The 26,978-nt window shown below is 51.0% G+C and overlaps 1 protein-coding gene across 2 annotated transcripts in view; it reads right to left on the reverse strand.

Moving 5' to 3' along the window:
- Positions 1-26,978, reverse strand: part of yes1 (YES proto-oncogene 1, Src family tyrosine kinase) — a 189,353-nt gene that overhangs the window by 8,019 nt on the left and 154,356 nt on the right. For both annotated transcript variants that reach the window (XM_048529438.2, XM_048529439.2), the window contains exons 6-7: positions 7,152-7,301; positions 5,199-5,354 (exon numbers count right to left, since the gene is read on the reverse strand). In XM_048529438.2, the coding sequence (XP_048385395.2) occupies positions 5,199-5,354; positions 7,152-7,301 (306 nt within the window). The remainder of the gene's footprint in view (positions 1-5,198; positions 5,355-7,151; positions 7,302-26,978) is intronic.

The raw sequence follows: 26,978 nt of genomic DNA on the forward strand, positions 1-26,978 counted from the left end.
CCCTATTCGGCAAAAGCCACAAAGGCTACTGGCACTTCGCGCTTAATTGCATACACTAACCTCAGCAGTCTCCTGAATCATGAAAAGCTTATGTGAGAAAGGTACTTTTTACTGTCCCACGTTTTTTTCTGAGCAAGTTTGCTTTCTCCTGTCATCAAGTTTCCTTCCCATGACTTCAGTTGGGAATCTGCTACACTGAAGAGCATTTGGGAAGTGAAACTGGACATTAGTACTTTACAAGATGACAAACATGTCTGAGTGTCTCAGCTATCAAGTCAGTACTAGAACATAAAACATTACAGCACAGTACAGGCCCTTCGGCCCTCAATGTTCTGCCGACTTGACATACGAATCTGAAGCCCATCTAACCTACACTATTCCATGTACGTCCATGTGCTTGTCCAATGACGACTTAAATGTACTTAAAGTTGGCGAATCTACTACCATTGCAGGCAAAGCGTTCCATTCCCTTACTACTCTGAGCAAAGAAACTACCTCTGACATCTGTCCTATATCTTTCACCCTCAATTTAAAGCGATGCCCCCTCGTGCTCGCTGTCACCATCCTAGGAAAAAGGCTCTCCCTATCCACCCTATCTAACCCTTGGATTATTTTATATGTCTCAATTAAGTCACCTCTCAACCTTCTTCTCTCTAATGAAAACAGCCTCAAGTCCCTCAGCCTTTCCTCGTAAGACCTTCCCTCCATACTAGGCAATATCCTAGTAAATCTCCTCTGCACCCTTTCCAAAGCTTCCACATCCTTCTTATAATGCGGTGACCAGAACTGTACGCAATATTCCAAGTGTGGCCGCACCAGAGTTTTGTACAGCTGTAGCATAACCTCATGGTTCCGGAACTCGATCCCTCTATTAATAAAAGAGAAAACACTGTATACCTTCTTAACAGCCCTGTCAACCTGGGTGGCAACTTTCAAGGATCCGTGTACATGGACACTGAGATCTCTCTGCTCATCTACACTACCAAGAATATTACCATTAGCCTAGTACTTTGCATTCCGGTTACTCCTACCAAAGTGCATCACCTCACACTTGTCCGCATTAAACTCCATTTGCCACTTCTCAGCCCAGCTCTGCAGCTTATCTATGTCTCTCTGTAACCTACAACATCCTTCGTCACTACCCACAACTCCACCGACCTTAGTGTCGTCTGCAAATTTACTAACCCATCCTTCTACGCCCTCATCCAGGTCATTTATAAAAATGACAAACAGCAGTGGACCCAACACCGACCCTTGCGGTACACCACTAGTAACTGGTCTCCAGGATGAACATTTCCCATCAACTACCACCTTCTTTCAGCAAGTTAATTTATGATCCAAACTGCTATATCTCCCACAATCCCATTCCTCTGCATTTTGTACAATAGCCTACTGTGGGGAACCTTATCAAATGCCTTGCTGAAATCCATATACACCACATCAACCGGTTTACTCTCATTTGCCCGTTTGGTCACTTTCTCAAAGAACTCAATAAGGTTTGTGAAGCATGACCTACCCTTCACAAAACCATGCTGACTATCCCTAATCAATTTATTCTTTTCTAGATGATTATAAATCCTATCTCTTATAACCTTTTCCAACACTTTACCAACAACTGAAGTAAGGCTCACTGGTCTATAATTACCAGTGTTGTCTCTACTCCCCTTCTTGAACAGGGGGACCACATTTGCTATCCTCCAGTCATCTGGCACTATTCCTGTAGACAATGACGAGTTAAAGATCAATGCCAAAAGGCTCGGCAATCTCCTCCCTGGCTTCCCAGAGGATCCTAGGATAAATCCCATCCGGCCCAGGGGACTTATCTATCTTCACCCCCTGAAGGATTTCTAATACCTCTTCCTTGTGAACCTCAATCCCACCTAGTGTAGTAGCCTGTATCTCAGTATTCTCCTCGACAACATTGTCGTTTTCTAGAGTGAATACTGTCGAAAAATATTCATTTAGTGCTTTCCCTATCTCCTCTGACTCCACACACAACTTCCCACTACTATCCTTGATTGGCCCTAATCTTACTCTCGTCATTCTTTTATTCCTTAAATACCTATAGAAAGCCTTAGGGTTTACCCCGATCCTATCCGCCAACAACTTCTCATGTCTCCTCCTGGCTCTTCTAAGCTCTCTTTAGGTCTTTCGTGGCTACCTTGTAACCCTCAAGCGCCCTAACTGAGCCTTCACATCTCATCCTAACATAAGCCTTCTTCTTCCTCTTGACCAGAGATTCCACTTCCTTCATAAACCACAGCTCCCGCGCTCTACAGCTTCCTCCCTGCCTGACAGGTACATTCTTATCTAGGACACACAGGAGCTTTTCCTTGAAAAAGCGCAACATTTCTAATGTGCCCATCCCCTGCAGTTTCCTTCCCCATCCTATGCTCCCTAAATCTTACCTAATCTCATCGCAATTGCTTTTCCCCCAGCTATAACTCTTGCCCAGTGGTATACACCTATCCCTTTCCATCACTAAAGTAAACATAACAGAATTGTGATCGCTATCACCAAAGTGCTCACCTACTTCCAAATCTAACACCTGGCCGGGCTCATTACCTAGTACCAAATTTAATGTGGCTTCGCCCCTTGTTGGCTTGTCTACATATTGTGACAGGAAGCCCTCCTGCACACACTGGACAAAAACTGACCCATCTATAGTACTTGAACTATAGTGTTCCCAGTCAATATTTGGAAAGTTTAAGACCCCATGTCAACTATCCTGTCTCTCTCACTCCTATCGAGAATCATCTTTGCTATCCTTTCCTCTACATCTCTGGAACTATTCGGAGGCCTATAGAAAACTCTCAACAGGGTGACCTCTCCTTTCCTGTTTCTAACCTCAGCCCATACTACCTCAGTTGACGAGTCCCCAGACATCCTTTCTGCAACTGTAATACTGTCCTTGACCAACAATGCCACACCTCCCCCTCTTTTACCATCTTCTCTGTTCTTACTGAAACATCTAAATCCTGGAACCTGCCACAACCATTCCTGTCCCTGCTCTATCCACGTCTCCGAAATGGCCACAACATCGAAGTCCCAGGTTCCAACCCATGCTGCAAGTTCACCCACCTTGTTCCGGATGCTCCTGGCGTTAAAGGAGACACACTTCAAACCAGCTTCCTGCTTGCCGGTGCCATCTTGCGTCCCTGAAACTTTATTTCGGACCACCCTACTCTCAACCTTCTCTATACTCGAACTACAATTTTGGTTCCCATCCCCTGCTGAATTAGTTTAAACCCACCCGAATAGCCTTAGCGAATTTCCCCCCCCAGGATATCGGTACCCCTCTGGTTCAGATGAAGACCATCCTACTTGTAGAGGACCCACCTACCCCAGAAAGAGCCCCAATTATCCAAGAATCCAAAACCTTCTCTCCTGCACCATCCCCGTAGCCACGTGTTCAACTCCTCTCTCTCCCTATTCCTTGTCTCACTAGCACGTGGCACGGGCAACAAACCAGAGACAACATCTCTGTTCGTCCTAGCTCTAATCTTCCATCCTAGCTCCCTGAATTTCTGCTTTAAATCCCCATCTCTCTTCCTACCTATGTTGTTGGTGCCTATGTGGACCACAACTTGGGGCTGCTCCTCCTTCCCCCTTAAGGATCCAAAAACACAAATCAGAGACATCACGCACCCTGGCACCTGGGAGGCAACACCAACCGTGAGTCTCTCTCATCCCCACAGAACCTCCTATCTGTCCCCCTAACTATGGAGTCCCCAATGACTGTCAGACATTCAGCCTCTCACGAGGACCCACGTCTCAACCAAAAACTGTAGGTTATTCAGCAGAGTGTGATTGGTTTGGTTCCTTTCCAGATGCCCTCAATCCAAGGCTTGCATTTGGAAACTTCAATATATAGCAAAACACTGCAGTGATATCTGCCTCATTCTTTTATCCTGTAACCATCCTAATACAGACCATAAAATACACACCCACTGCATCCCAAAACCAGTCAACCAGCCCAGTTCGTCCCCTCCCCCCACTGCACCACACAACCAGCCCAGCTCTTCCCCCCCACCCACTGCATCCCAAAACCAGTCAACAGCTACCTACTAACCTCATCCCACCTCCTTGACCTGTCCGTCTTCCCTGGACTGACCTATCCCCTCCCTACCTCCCCACCTACACTCTCTCCACCTATCTTCTTTACTCTCCATCTTCGGTCCGCCTCCCCCTCTCTCCCTATTTATTCCAGTTCCCTCTCCCCATCCCCCTCTCTGATGAAGGGTCTAGGCCCGAAACGTCAGCTTTTGTGCTCCTGAGATGCTGCTTGGCCTGCTGTGTTCATCCAGCCTCACATTTTATTATCTTGGAATTCTCCAGCATCTGCAGTTCCCATTATCTCTAATACAGACCATACCTGGAGTGTTGTTTGCAGTTTTGGATTCCTTACCTATGGAAATACATACCTACCACAGAATAACAAAAGTTATTCAAACTAATTCCTGGAAGACATTATCTTGAGGAATTTTTTTAAAAAACTCGGCTTTTACACTCTGTAGAAAAATGTAAGGCGATCTAATTTAATTCTACAAAAGGTAGATTCAGGAAGGAGACTTCCCTGATGGGCCTAGTTTAAGAGAGAAGAGTTTCAAAATAAGAGTAGGCCGATTAGGACTGGAGTTGAGGAGGAATACCTTCACTTAGCAGACGGTGACACTCCAAATACTCTGCTGCAGAGAATTGTGGGAGGCTTAGTCATTGAATATGTTTAAGATTGTGGGAGATACATGTTTACATGTTAAAAACATTAAGAGATACAAGGATAGTGCAAGAAAATGGTACTTTAGTAGACCAGCTATCAGTAGATCTTGCTGGATCGTGGAGCAGGCTTGAAGTGCCTATTCCTGCTCTTATTTTTCTAAGTTCTTATGTTAATACTGGTCAGTAGACCTGAAAAATAGTTAGTCAATGAAATTGTACTCTGCTTTGCAAACGCAGTTTGAAATGAATCAGGGATTTATATTTAAAAACTGTTGAGTGAATAATCTGTTGTGGGAGGGGGCTCTCGCATCGTTGTAGCTGAGAATGACCTTTCTGATTATGGAGCTTTTTAAAAAAAAAGTACATCTACTGACCATTTTGGAACCAGGACATTGCTGTCAGTCAAGTAGGTTTTTGTAATTCACAAGTTTACTGTAATTTAAGGGACTAAACTTCCTTTTCCCCACAAAAATACTGACCCATCCAGACTTCTCCAAAACATCCTTGTCCAAGCTTAACTTCCAGACGCAAAGAGTCCCGAGGTATTTCCCATGCATCTTTAGCCAGTCCTTGGGTTTGTGGTTTTACAGTAGGGCACACAGTAGTTAATCTATGACACAATCCATCTGCATGATCTAAAGAAATTAGTTAAACATAATTTCAGTCAAAAGTTTGGATTCCGAAAGGTAAAAGACAAAAAAAATTGCCATGTAGGGAACAAAGAAACATTTTATAATACATCAGATCCATCCAGAAGTTATGTTAACCTTCAGGACGTAATACCACCTGGCTGTAGTAGGCAGATTTACTGAAATGATTTTAAATCCTATTATGAATGAAGTTAAAATTTTAAATTTCCAAATTATCTCTCCCAACTGGCTGGCTAATGGATAACGCCACTCTTAGGTACAGTATTAAACGTGCATGCAAACGACAAATTTGCAGACCTTTTAGTTAAAACTCAGGAGGAAGTATCTGAAATAATCCATCTTAACGACTGTGTTTTATTTCATAAGGAAGCAGTCTGAAAACTTTCCAATGACAATGAACTCATTCTGGTAGTGGAAGAATTGGCTGACTTGTTACTGCAAGTTATGCAGCAAAGAATACGGATGGAAATATTTTCTAAACACCTCAGTTTGACAGATTTATTTGCATTCCTTTACTTTGCTAAATGAAACTTGCAGATCTTTGAAAGTTGTTGCAAATACCCGTATAACATCAGATGCAAGTGCGCCTACAACTAAGCAGCTGGATAAGCAAACTAAAATTGCAGGGGGATGGGAACCCATACAAGAAGTTAAAGGGAAATCAAAGAACAAAAAATAGACAGAAAGGGGAAGAAGAAAACTGATAGGCTAGAAGTCAAAGGCCAGAATCCAACAGGGTCGCAGTGAAAAATAATGGGAACGTAACATGTTAAAAAGAATAGCCTCAGGGTTCTGTGCCTGAATGAGCACAGCAGTCACACCAGCATGAATGAAGTAATCATGCAACTAGATGAAAACAGGTGTGATATATTCAGGATTACAGACATGGCTATCAGACCAAGGATAGGAACAGAACATCCTAACTAACGAATATCCCTGGAAGGACAAACAAAAAGGAAAGGTAGTGGAGTTGCATATCCGGTTAAAGAAGACATTAACACAATAGTGAGGAAGGACATTAGCTCTGATGATGTTGAATCTGTATGGGTAGAACTGAGAAACAGCAAGGGCGAATAGTACTAGTGCAATTATATCGATCCCAAAATTGTAGGGTATTGTTGAGAATAGACAGGAAATGAGACACACCTACAATAAATGAACATCTGCAACTATGGGTGACTTTATTCTGCATATAGATTGGACAAATCAAAATAGTAAGAATGCCAGAGAGGAGGAATTCTGGAGTATATACAGGATGGTTTTCTGGACAAATGAACTGGAACTAACTACAGGATAGGTCATTTTAGATTGCACATTATGTCATGAAAAATTAATAACTGGCAATCTAGCTACAGGATTCTAGTTCAGGAACATGCAAGTCTTGTTGCAGTTATAAAGGGCCTTGGTGAGAATCCATCTAAAGTATTGTGTTTGGAAGGATGATATAGGAGTGCAGTGAATGTTTACCAGGCTTATTCCTAAGAATATCATAGAGGACATGTTGAATTAGTTAGGATTATATTTGCTGGATTTGAGAAGAATATTTGGTGGGGAGGGGGGTGGTCTCAAGAAACTTACAAAATGCTAAGGGTCAACAAGGTAGATATGGGATAGATGCTCCCAAGAGTCGGGGGGGGGGGGGGGGGGGGGAGAAAGAGACCCAAAATTAGGGATCACTGTCTAAGAATAAGGGGTAAACCATTTAGATCTAAGAGAAGGAGAATTTCAAAAGTAGATTGTATTTCAAAAACTCAATTATCTAAACCATTGAGATGGAAGTACCTGTGTAGTGCTTCACCAGCTTCTGTAGTGACTCAAACTGTGCTCTTGTTGTAATATAATAACCGCCACTGTCAAGTTTTCTGATTTTGTAGTGTTTGACATTATCACCTTTTACTTCATCCCAATCTCTTATTGAAAGGGAGTATGCTCCTGAAAAATAAATGTACAAAATTTTAAAAGTCATGTTTCCACTTTTGATAGATTTAGTGTAAAACAGTGTCTCTGTTTTCTGGGTAGCTCAGGTTTTACCAATGACAACAAACTAGTGAGAATAAATAATGATTAGCTTCCCTTTGATCAACATTACTTTGTGAAGCTCCAAAGTATGGGATTTCTTGGGGTTCTTCCATTAGAATGTGGCCACTCCAATGCTTTCCTTTAATACAACTGTGGACTCTACAGCTCAACGGGGACTTCATTGTTTTTTTTTGATCCGAAATTCTAAGTCAGAAAACAATGTCAGTTTCCAACAGCCCCCCTCAACTTGGTTCCAGATGCCTTAATACTCCTGGGAGGTGCACTCCTTGCCATTATCAAAGCTGTTCCCAAGCTAATTTCAACTATTTTAATCTGTGATCCTTCTAATTCAGATTGTTCTTTGAATTTCATTGATCCTGTGAATATTTCACCAGTTTCTCAAACTGATGTTCTTAAAATTAAAAAGAATTCAGTTCCGCAAAACATCCCTCTTGAAATATCAGAATCTAAAATTTAGATATTTGTAAAAACGAATGTAATACATACACACACAAGTTGGAATCCTATAAAATTAATTTGATTTTTTTATGCCTCAGTACTTCTCGTCATTTGCCAAGGTCTCTATTTGGATAAGGTCTATCAAATAGTATGCCAAAAATGCTTAGTTGATATCTTTGTAGAGCCAGTATAAAAGTATCTGTCTTCCTTGTACAAATCAGTATGATCTCTGCAATCCTTTATATAAATAGAAACAAAAACTTTATTCCAGTCAGAAACATCTCATAAGTGAATCTGAGATTGTAGTGATGCTTCAACTGAAACAATTAAGTTTAAGTTTCAGGTCTGACAGCATTTGTTGTGCATAAACAGAGTTTAAGTTTCAGGTCCAGTGGCCCCTCTTCAAAACAGTTCTGAAGGGTTGCTGCACCTGAAACATTAACTCTGCTTTCTCTCCACAGATACTACCAGTCTTGGTGAGTTTTTCCAGCATTTGCAGTTCTTTAATTTCTTTATTTAAGATTCTGACGTTGTTTGACAAGCTAGATACCGTGGAGATGTTGCTTCTTCAATGGGGATAGCTAAAACAAGGGGCATAGCTTAAATTTAAAAGGAGTGGCTCATTCAAAACAGATGCTTTTCCCCCCACCCCCCCCGAGAAAGTAATTAATCTTTGGAATTCTCTTCCATAGTGAGCAGAAGAGGCTGATTCATTGAATATATTCAAAACTTTCAGATTTTTGATCAGTAAGTGTTGAGCATTATGGAAGAGAGGCAGGAAAATTGAGTTAAGGCCACAAGTAAATCATGACAGAAAATATTTGTACAATTTCCCCTTATAATTCCTCCCATCTGTGCCTGTAGGTAACACATTTATTTTTCTTAATCCCTTCCTTTTCACGTCCTCTTAAAAATGCCAACTTTTTATAAGCCATAACAGTTTACTCTTGGTGCTCAAACTGTTAAAGTGCAGAAAAAGCTTTTTAACAAAGACAAAAATACTGCACACTTATCAACTGCTTTTTCAACCTGTCCTACCACCCTTACATATGCACATAAACAATCAGGTCCCTCTGTACTTGTATCCTCTAAGAGTCAGAGCCTTTAGTTTATGTTCTGTCTCCAAATCCTTCTTATCAAATGAATCATGCCACATTTCTCAGCACTGAACTTCAAATCTACCTCATTTCCCACCATTCCTTCAAATGGTCGATTAAGGTGTGTGTCATTTCCTCTCAGTGCACATGCATACCCATTTCATACCCTCAAATTTGAAATTGTGCCCTGTACACCAGTTATATATCAGGTAAAGCAAGGATCCTAATACTGATCCCTGAGGAGCTCCATTACAAACTTACCTCCAGCTGAAAACTTTCCATTCGACTACTCTGTTCCCGGTCACCCAGTCAATGATCCATTAATACCCTCAAGAATTATCAACATTCCACTGAATTTAAAAGCCACAATATAAAGGAAAAATATTCATTACCTAGACAACAGATACAAGTTAAGCTTTACCTTAAACACAACTTCTTCAAAATGGTGAGGTCACAGCTAATGTTTCGATCAAAATGCACAAAGCTGGAACACTTTAACCAGGCAGTTCTAACTCTGTTTCCTGCATCTCCAATCTTAATCCCAGGCATAAAATTACCAATTGCTAGCATCAACCTCCAAAAAACGAAAAGTGCAGTAACTCCTGAAATTACACAGCCTTAACAAGAGAAACATTTGTCAGCAATTAGCTTTCTGGAATCTTATTTTTATTATACGTTTATCTTTAGCTTAATAAAGGTTTCATTTGTTTAAAGCTGTTCTCTTTCCTTTGCAGCCTCTCTGTACTTTCTTACAGCCTCCATCCTTTGCTGCAGCCTTGTCCTCCCTCCCACAACCCCACCATCATAACGCCAAGTCAACCGAACCCCCTTCCCCCAAAAATTCCACACACACACACACACACGCGTCACACACGCGCCTCACGCACACACACGCGCCTCACACACACACACACGCGCCTCACGCACACACACACGCCTCACGCACACACACGCGCCTCACACACACACACACGCGCCTCACGCACACACACGCGCCTCACGCACACACACGCGCCTCACACACACACGCGCGCCTCACACACACACACACCCACGTGTCACAGTCACAGTCACACGCACACACCAGTCACACACACACACACCAGTCACAGACACACACACACACACACCAGTCACAGACACACACACACACACCAGTCACAGACACACGCGCACACACAGCAGTCACGCACACAGCAGTCACGCACAAACACACACCAGTCACAGACACACACGTGCACACCAGTCACAGACACACACGCACACACCAGTCACAGACACACACGCACACACCAGTCACAGACACACGCACACACACCAGTCACAGACACACGCACACACCAGTCACGCACACACACACACACACCAGTCACGCACACACACACACACACCAGTCACGCACACACACACACACACACACACCAGTCACGCACACACACACACACCAGTCACACACGCACACACATACACACACCAGTCACGCACACACACACACGCACACACCAGTCACGCACACACACACACGCACACACCAGTCACGCACACACACACACGCACACCAGTCACGCACACACACACACGCACACCAGTCTCACACACACGCACACCAGTCTCACACACACGCACACGCACACCAGTCTCACACACACACACACGCACACCAGTCACAGTCACAGACACACACGCACACCAGTCACAGTCACACACGCACACCAGTCACAGTCACACACGCACACCAGTCACAGACACACACGCGCACACCAGTCACAGACACACACGCGCACACCAGTCACAGACACACACGCGCACACCAGTCACAGACACACACGCGCACACCAGTCACAGACACACGCACACACCAGTCACGCACACACACACACACACCAGTCACGCACACACACACACACACCAGTCACGCACACACACACACACACACACCAGTCACGCACACATACACACACCAGTCACGCACACACACACACGCACACACCAGTCACGCACACACACACACGCACACCAGTCTCACACACACGCACACCAGTCTCACACACACGCACACCAGTCTCACACACACGCACACCAGTCACAGTCACAGACACACACGCACACCAGTCACAGTCACACACGCACACCAGTCACAGTCACACACGCACACCAGTCACAGACACACACGCGCACACCAGTCACAGACACACACGCGCACACCAGTCACAGACACACACGCGCACACCAGTCACAGACACACACGCGCACACCAGTCACAGACACACACGCGCACACCAGTCACAGACACACACGCGCACACCAGTCACAGACACACAGGCGCACACCAGTCACAGACACACAGGCGCACACCAGTCTCACACACACACACATGCACACCAGTCACAGTCACAGACACACACGCACACCAGTCACAGTCACACACGCACACCAGTCACAGTCACACACGCACACCAGTCACAGTCACACACGCACACCAGTCACAGTCACACACGCACACCAGTCACAGTCACACACGCACACCAGTCACAGTCACACACGCACACCAGTCACAGTCACACACGCACACCAGTCACAGTCACACACGCACACCAGTCACAGTCACACACACACCAGTCACACACACACACCAGTCACAGTCACAGACACACACGCACACACCAGTCACAGACACACACACACGCACACACACACCAGTCACAGTCACAGACACACACGCACACCAGTCACAGTCACACGCACACACACACCAGTCACAGTCACAGACACACACACACACACACACCAGTCACAGTCACACGCACACCAGTCACAGTCACAGACACATACACACACACACCAGTCACACGCACACCAGTCACAGTCACACGCACACCAGTCACAGTCACACGCACACCAGTCACACAGTCACACGCACACCAGTCACACACACACCAGTCACACAGTCACACGCACACACACACACCAGTCACAGTCACAGACACACACGCACACACCAGTCACAGTCACAGACACACACGCACACACCAGTCACAGACACACACGCACACACCAGTCACAGACACACACGCACACACCAGTCACAGACACACACGCACACACACACCAGTCACAGTCACAGACACACACGCACACCAGTCACAGTCACAGACACACACACCAGTCACAGTCACACGCACACCAGTCACAGTCACAGACACACACACACACACGCACACCAGTCACAGTCACACGCACACCAGTCACACAGTCACACGCACACCAGTCACACAGTCACACGCACACACACACACCAGTCACACGCACACACACACACCAGTCACACGCACACACACACACCAGTCACAGTCACACACACACACCAGTCTCACACACACACCAGTCACAGTCACAGACACACACGCACACACCAGTCACAGTCACACACACACACGCACACACCAGTCACACACACGCGCACACACACACCAGTCACAGTCACAGACGCACACACACACACCAGTCACAGACACACACGCACACCAGTCACAGTCACACACGCACACCAGTCACAGTCACAGACACACACGCACACCAGTCACAGTCACACGCACACCACACAGTCACACGCACACCAGTCACACAGTCACACGCACACACACACACACCAGTCACAGTCACAGACACACACGCACACACACGCACGTCACAGTCACAGACACACACACACGCACACCAGTCACAGTCACACGCACACCAGTCACAGTCACACGCACACCAGTCACAGTCACAGACACACACGCACACACCAGTCACAGACACACACGCACACACCAATCACAGACACACACGCACACCAGTCACACGCACACCAGTCACACACACACACGCACACCAGTCACACACACACACGCACACCAGTCTCACACACACACGCACACCAGTCTCACACACACACGCACACACCAGTCACGCACACACCAGTCACAGTCACAGACACACACACGCACACACCAGCCACAGTCACAGACACACACACGCACACACCAGCCACAGTCACAGACACACACACGCACACACCAGCCACAGTCACAGACACACACGCACACACCAGCCACAGTCACAGACACACACGCACACACCAGTCACAGTCACAGACACCAACACGCACACACCAGCCACAGTCACAGACACACACGCACACACCAGCCACAGTCACAGACACACACGCACACACCAGTCACAGTCACAGACACACACGCACACACCAGTCACAGACACACACGCACACGCCACTCACAGTCACAGACGCATACGCACACGCCAGTCACAGTCACAGACACACACGCACACGCCAGTCACAGTCACAGACACACACGCACACACCAGTCACACACGCACACGCACACACCAGTCACAGACGCATACGCACACACCAGTCACACACGCACACACCAGTCACACGCACACACCAGTCACACGCACACACCAGTCACACGCACACACCAGTCACACGCACACACCAGTCACACGCACACACCAGTCACACGCACACACCAGTCACACGCACACACCAGTCACACACACACACACACAGACACACACACGCACACACCAGCCACAGTCACAGACACACACTCGCACACACCTGCCACAGTCACAGACACACACGCACACACCAGCCACAGTCACAGACACACACGCACACACCAGTCACAGTCACAGACACACACGCACACGCCAGTCACAGACGCACACGCACACACCAGTCACAGTCACAGACACACACGCACACACCAGTCACACGCACACACCAGTCACACACGCACACACCAGTCACACGCACACGCACACACCAGTCACACGCACACGCACGTCACAGACACACACGCACACACCAGTCACAGACGCACACGCACACACCAGTCACAGACGCACACGCACACACCAGTCACAGACGCACACGCACACACCAGTCACAGACGCACACACCAGTCACAGACGCACACGCACACACCAGTCACAGACACAGACGCACACGCACACACCAGTCACAGACACAGACGCACACGCACACACCAGTCACAGACACAGACGCACACGCACACACCAGTCACAGACACAGACGCACACGCACACACCAGTCACAGACACAGACGCACACGCACACACCAGTCACAGACACAGACGCACACGCACACACCAGTCACAGACACAGACGCACACGCACACACCAGTCACAGTCGCACGCGCACACACCAGTCACAGTCGCACGCGCACACACCAGTCACAGTCACACGCGCACACACCAGTCACAGTCACACGCGCACACACCAGCCACAGTCACAGACACACACGCACACACCAGCCACAGTCACAGACACACACGCACACACCAGTCACAGTCACAGACACACACGCACACGCCAGTCACAGACGCACACGCACACACCAGTCACAGTCACAGACACACACGCACACACCAGTCACACGCACACACCAGTCACACACGCACACGCACACACCAGTCACACGCACACGCACGTCACAGACGCACACGCACACACCAGTCACAGACGCACACGCACACACCAGTCACAGACGCACACGCACACACCAGTCACAGACGCACACACCAGTCACAGACGCACACGCACACACCAGTCACAGACACAGACGCACACGCACACACCAGTCACAGACACAGACGCACACGCACACACCAGTCACAGACACAGACGCACACGCACACACCAGTCACAGACACAGACGCACACGCACACACCAGTCACAGACACAGACGCACACGCACACACCAGTCACAGTCGCACGCGCCCACACCAGTCACAGTCACACGCGCACACACCAGTCACAGTCACACGCGCACACACCAGTCACAGTCACACGCGCACACACCAGTCACAGTCAGACGCGCACACACCAGTCACAGTCAGACGCGCACACACCAGTCACAGTCAGACGCGCACACACCAGTCACAGTCAGACGCGCACACACCAGTCACAGACACACGCGCACACACCAGTCACAGACACACGCGCACACACCAGTCACAGACACACACACACACACGCACACCAGTCACAGACACACACACACACCAGTCACAGTCACACACACACACCAGTCACAGTCACAGTCACACGCACACCAGTCACAGACACACACGCACACCAGTCACAGTCACAGACACACACGCACACCAGTCACAGTCACACGCACACACCAGTCAGACACACACACGCACACACCAGTCAGACACACACACGCACACACCAGTCACAGACACACACGCACACACCAGTCACAGTCACAGACACACGCGCACACACCAGTCACAGTCACACGCACACACACACAAGTCACAGTCACACGCACACACAAGTCACAGTCACACGCACACACCAGTCACAGTCACACACACACACGCACACACCAGTCACACACACACGCACACACACACGCACACACCAGTCACACACACACGCACACACAGACACACACACACGCACACACCAGTCACACACACACGCACACACAGACAGACACACACGCACACACCAGTCACAGACACACACGCACACACCAGTCACAGACACGCACACACCAGTCACAGACATGCACACACCAGTCACAGACACACACACCAGTCACAGACATGCACACACCAGTCACAGTCAGACACACACACCAGTCACAGACATGTACACACCAGTCACAGACACACACACCAGTCACAGACACACACGCACACACCAGTCTCAGACACGCATGCACACCAGTCACAGTCACAGACACACACACACCAGTCACAGTCACAGACAGACACACACACACCAGTCACAGTCACACGCACACACGCACACCAGTCACAGTCACAGACACACACCAGTCACAGTCACAGACACACACCAGTCACAGTCAGACACACACACACGCACACACACACACACACACACACACACACACACACACCAGTCACAGTCACAGACACACACGCACACCAGTCACAGTCACAGACACACGCGCACACACCAGTCACAGTCACACGCACACACACACAAGTCACAGTCACACGCACACACAAGTCACAGTCACACGCACACACCAGTCACAGTCACACGCACACACGCGTCACACACACACGCACACACCAGTCACACACACACGCACACACAGACACACACACACGCACACACCAGTCACACACACACGCACACACAGACAGACACACACGCACACACCAGTCACAGACACACACGCACACACCAGTCACAGACACGCACACACCAGTCACAGACACGCACACACCAGTCACAGACATGCACACACCAGTCACAGACACACACACCAGTCACAGTCAGACACACACACCAGTCACAGACATGTACACACCAGTCACAGACACACACACCAGTCACAGACACACACGCACACACCAGTCTCAGACACGCACGCACACCAGTCACAGTCACAGACACACACACACCAGTCACAGTCACAGACACACACACACACACACCAGTCACAGTCACAGACACACACACACACACCAGTCACAGTCACACGCACACACGCACACCAGTCACACGCACACCAGTCACAGTCACAGACACACACCAGTCACAGTCACAGACACACACCAGTCACAGTCACAGACACACACACACACACACACACACACACACACACACACCAGTCACAGTCACAGACACACACACACACCAGTCACAGTCACAGACACACACGCACACCAGTCACAGTCACAGACACACACGCACACACCAGTCACAGACACACACGCACACACCAGTCACAGACACACACGCACACACCAGTCACAGACACACACGCACACACCAGTCACACGCACACGCACACACCAGTCACAGACACAGACGCACACGCACACACCAGTCACAGACACAGACGCACACGCACACACCAGTCACAGTCACAGACGCACACGCACACACCAGTCACAGTCACACGCGCACACACCAGTCACAGTCACACGCGCACACACCAGTCACAGTCAGACGCGCACACACCAGTCACAGTCAGACGCGCACACACCAGTCACAGTCACACGCGCACACACCAGTCACAGTCACACGCGCACACACCAGTCACAGACACACGCGCACACACCAGTCACAGACACACACACACACGCACACCAGTCACAGTCACAGACACACACACACACCAGTCACAGTCACAGACACACACGCACACCAGTCACAGTCACAGTCACACGCACACCAGTCACAGACACACACGCACACCAGTCACAGTCACAGACACACACGCACACCAGTCACAGTCACACGCACACCAGTCACAGTCACACGCATACCAGTCACAGTCACACGCACACACCAGTCAGACACACACACGCACACACCAGTCACAGTCACAGACACACACGCACACACCAGTCACACAGACACACACGCACACACCAGTCACAGTCACAGACACACGCGCACACACCAGTCACAGTCAGACACACGCGCACACACCAGTCACACGCACACACACACAAGTCACAGTCACAGTCACACGCACACACCAGTCACAGTCACACACACGCACACACCAGTCACACACACACGCGCACACACAGACACACACACACACCAGTCACACACACACGCGCACACAGACAGACACACACGCACACACCAGTCACACACACACGCACACACGCACACACCAGTCACAGACACACACGCACACACACACGCACACACCAGTCACACACACACGCGCACACAGACAGACACACACGCACACACCAGTCACACACACACGCACACACCAGTCACAGACACACACGCACACACCAGTCACAGACACACACGCACACACCAGTCACAGACACACACGCACACACCAGTCACAGACACACACGCACACACCAGTCACAGACACACACGCACACACCAGTCACAGACACACACGCACACACCAGTCACAGACATGCACACACCAGTCACAGTCAGACACACACACCAGTCACAGACATGTACACACCAGTCACAGTCACAGACACACACACCAATCACAGACACACACGCACACACCAGTCACAGACACGCACGCACACACCACTCACAGACACGCACACACCAGTCACAGACACACACGCACACCAGTCACGCACACACACACACGTCACGCACACACACACGCACACCAGTCACAGTCACAGACACACACCAGTCACAGACACACAGACACACACCAGTCACAGTCACAGTCACACGCACACCAGTCACAGACACACACGCACACCAGTCACGCACACACACAGACACACACAGACACACACCAGTCACAGACACACACCAGTCACAGACACACACACACACCAGTCACAGTCACAGACACACACACACTCCAGTCACGCACACACACAGACACACACCAGTCACAGACACACACCAGTCACAGACACACACACACACCAGTCACAGTCACAGACACACACACACTCCAGTCAGTCACAGTCACACAGGCACACCAGTCACAGTCACACGCACACCAGTCACAGTCACAGACACACACGCACACCAGTCACGCACACACACACACACCAGTCACAGTCACAGACACACACACCAGTCACAGTCACAGACACACACACACTCCAGTCAGTCACAGTCACACAGGCACACCAGTCACGCACACACACACACACGCACACCAGTCACAGTCACAGACACACACGCACACCAGTCACAGTCACAGTCACACACGCACACCAGTCACAGTCACAGTCACACGCACACCAGTCACGCACACACACACACACGCACACCAGTCACAGTCACAGACACACACGCACACCAGTCACAGTCACAGTCACACACGCACACCAGTCACAGTCACAGTCACACACGCACACCAGTCACAGTCACACGCACACCAGTCACAGTCACAGACACACACCAGTCACAGTCACAGACACACACCAGTCACAGTCACAGACACACACCAGTCAGTCACAGACACACACGCACACCAGTCACAGTCACAGACACACACACGCACACACCAGCCACAGTCACAGACACACACACGCACACACCAGCCACAGTCACAGACACACACACGCACACGCCAGCCACAGTCACAGACACACACACGCACACGCCAGTCACAGTCACAGACACACACGCACACGCCAGTCACAGTCACAGACACACACGCACACGCCAGTCACAGTCACAGACACACACGCACACACCAGTCACACACGCACACACCAGTCACACGCACACGCACACACCAGTCACAGACGCATACGCACACACCAGTCACACGCACACGCACACACCAGTCACACACACACGCACGTCACAGACACACACGCACACACCAGTCACAGACGCACACGCACACACCAGTCACAGACGCACACGCACACACCAGTCACAGACGCACACGCACACACCAGTCACAGACGCACACGCACACACCAGTCACACGCACACGCACACACCAGTCACAGGCACAGACGCACACACCAGTCACAGACACAGACGCACACACCAGTCACAGACACAGACTCACACGCACACACCAGTCACAGTCACAGTCGCACGCGCACACACCAGTCACAGTCACACGCGCGCACACCAGTCACAGACACACGCGCACACACCAGTCACAGACACACGCGCACACACCAGTCACAGACACACGCACACACACACGCACACCAGTCACAGTCACAGACACACACGCACACCAGTCACAGACACACACGCACACCAGTCACAGTCACACGCACACCAGTCACACGCACACACCAGTCAGACAGACACACGCACACACCAGTCACAGACACAGACACACACGCACACACCAGTCACAGTCACAGACACACGCGCACACACCAGTCACAGTCACAGACACACACGCACACACCAGTCACAGTCACACACACACACACAAGTCACAGTCACAGTCACACGCACACACCAGTCACAGTCACAGTCACACGCACACACCAGTCACAGTCACAGTCACACGCACACACCAGTCACAGTCACACACGCACACGCACACACAAGTCACACACACACGCACACACACACACGCGCACACACAGACACACACGCACACACCAGTCACAGACACACACGCACACACCAGTCACAGACACACACGCACACACCAGTCACAGACACACACGCACACACCAGTCACACACACACACGCACACACCAGTCACACACACACACGCACACACCAGTCACACACACACACGCACACACCAGTCACACACACACACGCACACACCAGTCACACACACACACGCACACACCAGTCACACACACGCACACACACACAGACAGACACACACGCACACACCAGTCACAGACACGCACACACCAGTCACAGACACGCACACACCAGTCACAGACACGCACACACCAGTCACAGACACGCACACACCAGTCACAGACACGCACACACCAGTCACAGTCAGACACACACACCAGTCACAGACATGCACACACCAGTCACAGTCAGACACACACACCAGTCACAGACATGCACACACCAGTCACAGTCAGACACACACACCAGTCACAGTCAGACACACACACCAGTCACAGACATGTACACCAGTCACAGTCACAGACACACACACCAATCACAGACACACACGCACACACCAATCACAGACACACACGCACACACCAGTCACAGACACGCACGCACACCCCAATCACAGACACACACGCACACACCAGTCACAGACACGCACGCACACCAGTCACGCACACACACGCACACCAGTCACAGTCACAGACACACACCAGTCACAGACACACACACACACACACACACCAGTCACAGTCACAGACACACACACACACACGTCACAGACACACACCAGTCACAGTCACAGACACACACACACACACGTCACAGACACACACCAGTCACAGTCACAGACACACACACACGCCAGTCACAGTCACACACACACACACCAGTCACAGTCACAGTCACAGTCACACACACACACCAGTCACAGTCACACGCACACCAGTCACAGTCACAGACACACACGCACACCAGTCACGCACACACACACACGCACACCAGTCACAGACACACACCAGTCACAGACACACACCAGTCACAGTCACAGACACACACACACACCAGTCACAGTCACAGACACACACACACTCCAGTCAGTCACAGTCACACAGGCACACCAGTCACAGTCACACGCACACCAGTCACAGTCACAGACACACACGCACACCAGTCACAGTCACAGACACACACGCACACCAATCACGCACACACACACACGCACACCAGTCACAGTCACAGTCACAGACACACACACACACCAGTCACACGCACACCACTCACAGTCACACGCACACCAGTCACACAGTCACACGCACACCAGTCACACAGTCACACGCACACACACACACCAGTCACAGTCACAGACACACACGCACACACCAGTCACAGACACACACGCACACACCAGTCACACACACGCGCACACACACACGTCACAGTCACAGACGCACACACACACACCAGTCACAGACACACACGCACACCAGTCACAGTCACAGACACACACGCACACCAGTCACAGTCACACGCACACCACACAGTCACACGCACACCAGTCACACAGTCACACGCACACAGACACACACACACGCACACCAGTCACAGTCACACGCACACCAGTCACAGTCACACGCACACCAGTCACAGTCACACACGCACACACCAATCACAGACACACACGCACACCAGTCACAGTCACACGCACACCAGTCACACACACACACGCACACCAGTCACACACACACACGCACACACCAGTCACACACACACACGCACACACCAGTCACACACACACACGCACACACCAGTCACACACACACACACACGCACACACCAGTCACACACACACACACACGCACACACCAGCCAGTCACAGACACACACACACCAGCCACAGTCACAGACACACACACGCACACACCAGCCACAGTCACAGACACCAACACGCACACACCAGCCACAGTCACAGACACCAACAAGCACACACCAGCCACAGTCACAGACACACACGCACACACCAGCCACAGTCACAGACACACACGCACACACCAGCCACAGTCACAGACACACACGCACACACCAGTCACAGTCACAGACACACACGCACACACCAGTCACAGACACACACGCACACACCAGTCACAGTCACAGACGCATACGCACACGCCAGTCACAGACACACACGCACACACCAGTCACAGTCACAGACACACACGCACACACCAGTCACACACGCACACGCGCACACACACACGCACACACCAGTCACACACACACGCACACACCAGCCACAGTCACAGACACACACACGCACACACCAGCCACAGTCACAGACACCAACACGCACACACCAGCCACAGTCACAGACACCAACAAGCACACACCAGCCACAGTCACAGACACACACGCACACACCAGCCACAGTCACAGACACACACGCACACACCAGCCACAGTCACAGACACACACGCACACACCAGTCACAGTCACAGACACACACGCACACACCAGTCACAGACACACACGCACACACCAGTCACAGTCACAGACGCATACGCACACGCCAGTCACAGACACACACGCACACACCAGTCACAGTCACAGACACACACGCACACACCAGTCACACACGCACACGCGCACACACACACGCACACACCAGTCACACACACACGCACACACCAGCCACAGTCACAGACACACACACGCACACACCAGCCACAGTCACAGACACCAACACGCACACACCAGCCACAGTCACAGACACACACGCACACACCAGTCACAGTCACAGACGCATACGCACACGCCAGTCACAGTCACAGACACACACGCACACACCAGTCACAGTCACAGACACACACGCACACACCAGTCACACACGCACACGCACACACCAGTCACACACACACACCAGCCACACACACGCACACACCAGCCACAGTCACAGACACCAACACGCACATACCAGCCACAGTCACAGACACACACGCACACACCAGCCACAGTCACAGACACACACGCACACACCAGCCACAGTCACAGACACACACGCACACACCAGTCACAGACACACACGCACACACCAGTCACAGACACACACGCACACACCAGTCACAGACACACACGCACACGCCAGTCACAGTCACAGACGCATACGCACACGCCAGTCACAGTCACAGACACACACGCACACACCAGTCACAGTCACAGACACACACGCACACACCAGTCACGCACACACGCACACACACAGATGCACACACCAGTCACACACACACGCACACACAGACACACACACACGCACACACACACGCACACACCAGTCACACACACACGCACACACAGACAGACACACACGCACACACCAGTCACAGACACACACGCACACACCAGTCACACACACACGCACACACACACGCACACAGCAGTCACACACACACGCACACACAGACAGACACACACGCACACACCAGTCACAGACACACGCGCACACACCAGTCACAGACACACGCGCACACACCAGTCACAGACACACACGCACACACCAGTCACAGACACACACGCACACACCAGTCACAGTCACAGACACACACGCACACCAGTCACGCACACACACACACGCACACCAGTCACAGTCACAGACACACACCAGTCACAGTCACAGACACACACACACACCAGTCAGTCACAGACACACACACACACACACACACACACACACACACACACACACGTCACAGTCACACGCACACCAGTCACAGTCACAGACACACACGCACACCAGTCACGCACACACACACACGCACACCAGTCACGCACACACACACACGCACACCAGTCACACACACACACACACGCACACCAGTCACAGTCACAGGCACACACACACACACACCAGTCACAGACACACACACACCAGTCACAGACACACACACACAAGTCACAGTCACACACGCACACCAGTCAGTCACACGCGCACACCAGTCCCAGTCACACGCACACCAGTCACACGCACACCAGTCACACGCACACCAGTCACACGCACACGCACACCAGTCACAGTCACAGACACACACACCAGTCACAGACACACACGCACACACCAGTCACAGACACGCACGCACACACCAGTCACAGACACGCACACACCAGTCACAGTCAGACACACACACCAGTCACAGACATGCACACACCAGTCACAGTCAGACACACACACCAGTCACAGACATGCACACACCAGTCACAGTCACAGACACACACACCAGTCACAGACACGCACGCACACACCAGTCACAGACACGCACGCACACACCACTCACAGACACGCACGCACACACCACTCACAGACACGCACACACCAGTCACAGACACGCACACACCAGTCACAGACACGCACGCACACACCAGTCACGCACACACACACGCACACCAGTCACAGTCACAGACACACACCCACACACACACCAGTCACAGACACACACCAGTCACAGTCACAGAAACACACACACACCAGTCACAGTCACACACGCACACCAGTCACAGTCACAGACACACACACCAGTCACAGACACACACGCACACACCAGTCACAGACACGCACACACCAGTCACAGTCAGACACACACACCAGTCACAGACATGCACACACCAGTCACAGACATGCACACACCAGTCACAGTCAGACACACACACCAGTCACAGACATGCACACACCAGTCACAGTCACAGACACACACACACCAGTCACAGACACGCACGCACACACCAGTCACAGACACGCACACACCAGTCACAGACACGCACACACCAGTCACAGACACACACGCACACACCAGTCACGCACACACACACGCACACCAGTCACAGTCACAGACACACACACACACACCAGTCAGTCACAGACACACACACACACACACCAGTCACAGTCACACGCACACCAGTCACAGTCACAGACACACACGCACACCAGTCACGCACACCAGTCACAGACACACACGCACACCAGTCACACACACACACACACGCACACCAGTCACAGTCACAGTCACAGGCACACACACACACACCAGTCACAGACACACACACACCAGTCACAGACACACACACGCCAGTCACAGACACACACACGCCAGTCACAGACACACACGCACACACCAGTCACAGTCACAGACACACACGCACACACCAGTCACACACGCACACGCGCACACACACACGCACACACCAGTCACACACACACGCACACACCAGCCACAGTCACAGACACACACACGCACACACCAGCCACAGTCACAGACACCAACACGCACACACCAGCCACAGTCACAGACACACACGCACACACCAGTCACAGTCACAGACACACACGCACACGCCAGTCACAGTCACAGACACACACGCACACACCAGTCACAGTCACAGACACACACGCACACACCAGTCACACACGCACACGCACACACACACACGCACACACCAGTCACACACACACGCACACACCAGCCACACACACGCACACACCAGCCACAGTCACAGACACCAACACGCACATACCAGCCACAGTCACAGACACACACGCACACACCAGCCACAGTCACAGACACACACGCACACACCAGCCACAGTCACAGACACACACGCACACACCAGTCACAGTCACAGACACACACGCACACACCAGTCACAGACACACACGCACACACCAGTCACAGACACACACGCACACGCCAGTCACAGTCACAGACGCATACGCACACGCCAGTCACAGTCACAGACACACACGCACACACCAGTCACAGTCACAGACACACACGCACACACCAGTCACGCACACACGCACACACACAGATGCACACACCAGTCACACACACACGCACACACAGACACACACACACGCACACACACACGCACACACCAGTCACACACACACGCACACACAGACAGACACACACGCACACACCAGTCACAGACACACACGCACACACCAGTCACACACACACGCACACACACACGCACACAGCAGTCACACACACACGCACACACAGACAGACACACACGCACACACCAGTCACAGACACACGCGCACACACCAGTCACAGACACACGCGCACACACCAGTCACAGACACACGCGCACACACCAGTCACAGACACACACGCACACACCAGTCACAGACACACACGCACACACCAGTCACAGTCACAGACACACACGCACACCAGTCACGCACACACACACACGCACACCAGTCACAGTCACAGACACACACCAGTCACAGTCACAGACACACACACACACCAGTCAGTCACAGACACACACACACACACACACACACACGTCACAGTCACACGCACACCAGTCACAGTCACAGACACACACGCACACCAGTCACGCACACACACACACGCACACCAGTCACAGACACACACGCACACCAGTCACGCACACACACACACGCACACCAGTCACGCACACACACACACGCACACCAGTCACACACACACACACACGCACACCAGTCACAGTCACAGGCACACACACACACACCAGTCACAGACACACACACACCAGTCACAGACACACACACACAAGTCACAGTCACACACGCACACCAGTCAGTCACACGCGCACACCAGTCCCAGTCACACGCACACCAGTCACACGCACACCAGTCACACGCACACGCACACCAGTCACAGTCACAGACACACACACCAGTCACAGACACACACGCACACACCAGTCACAGACACGCACACACCAGTCACAGTCAGACACACACACCAGTCACAGACATGCACACACCAGTCACAGTCAGACACACACACCAGTCACAGACATGCACACACCAGTCACAGTCACAGACACACACACCAGTCACAGACACGCACGCACACACCA

This window comes from Stegostoma tigrinum, chromosome 5 (genome assembly GCF_030684315.1).
Source record: "Stegostoma tigrinum isolate sSteTig4 chromosome 5, sSteTig4.hap1, whole genome shotgun sequence".
NCBI lineage: Eukaryota > Metazoa > Chordata > Chondrichthyes > Orectolobiformes > Stegostomatidae > Stegostoma > Stegostoma tigrinum.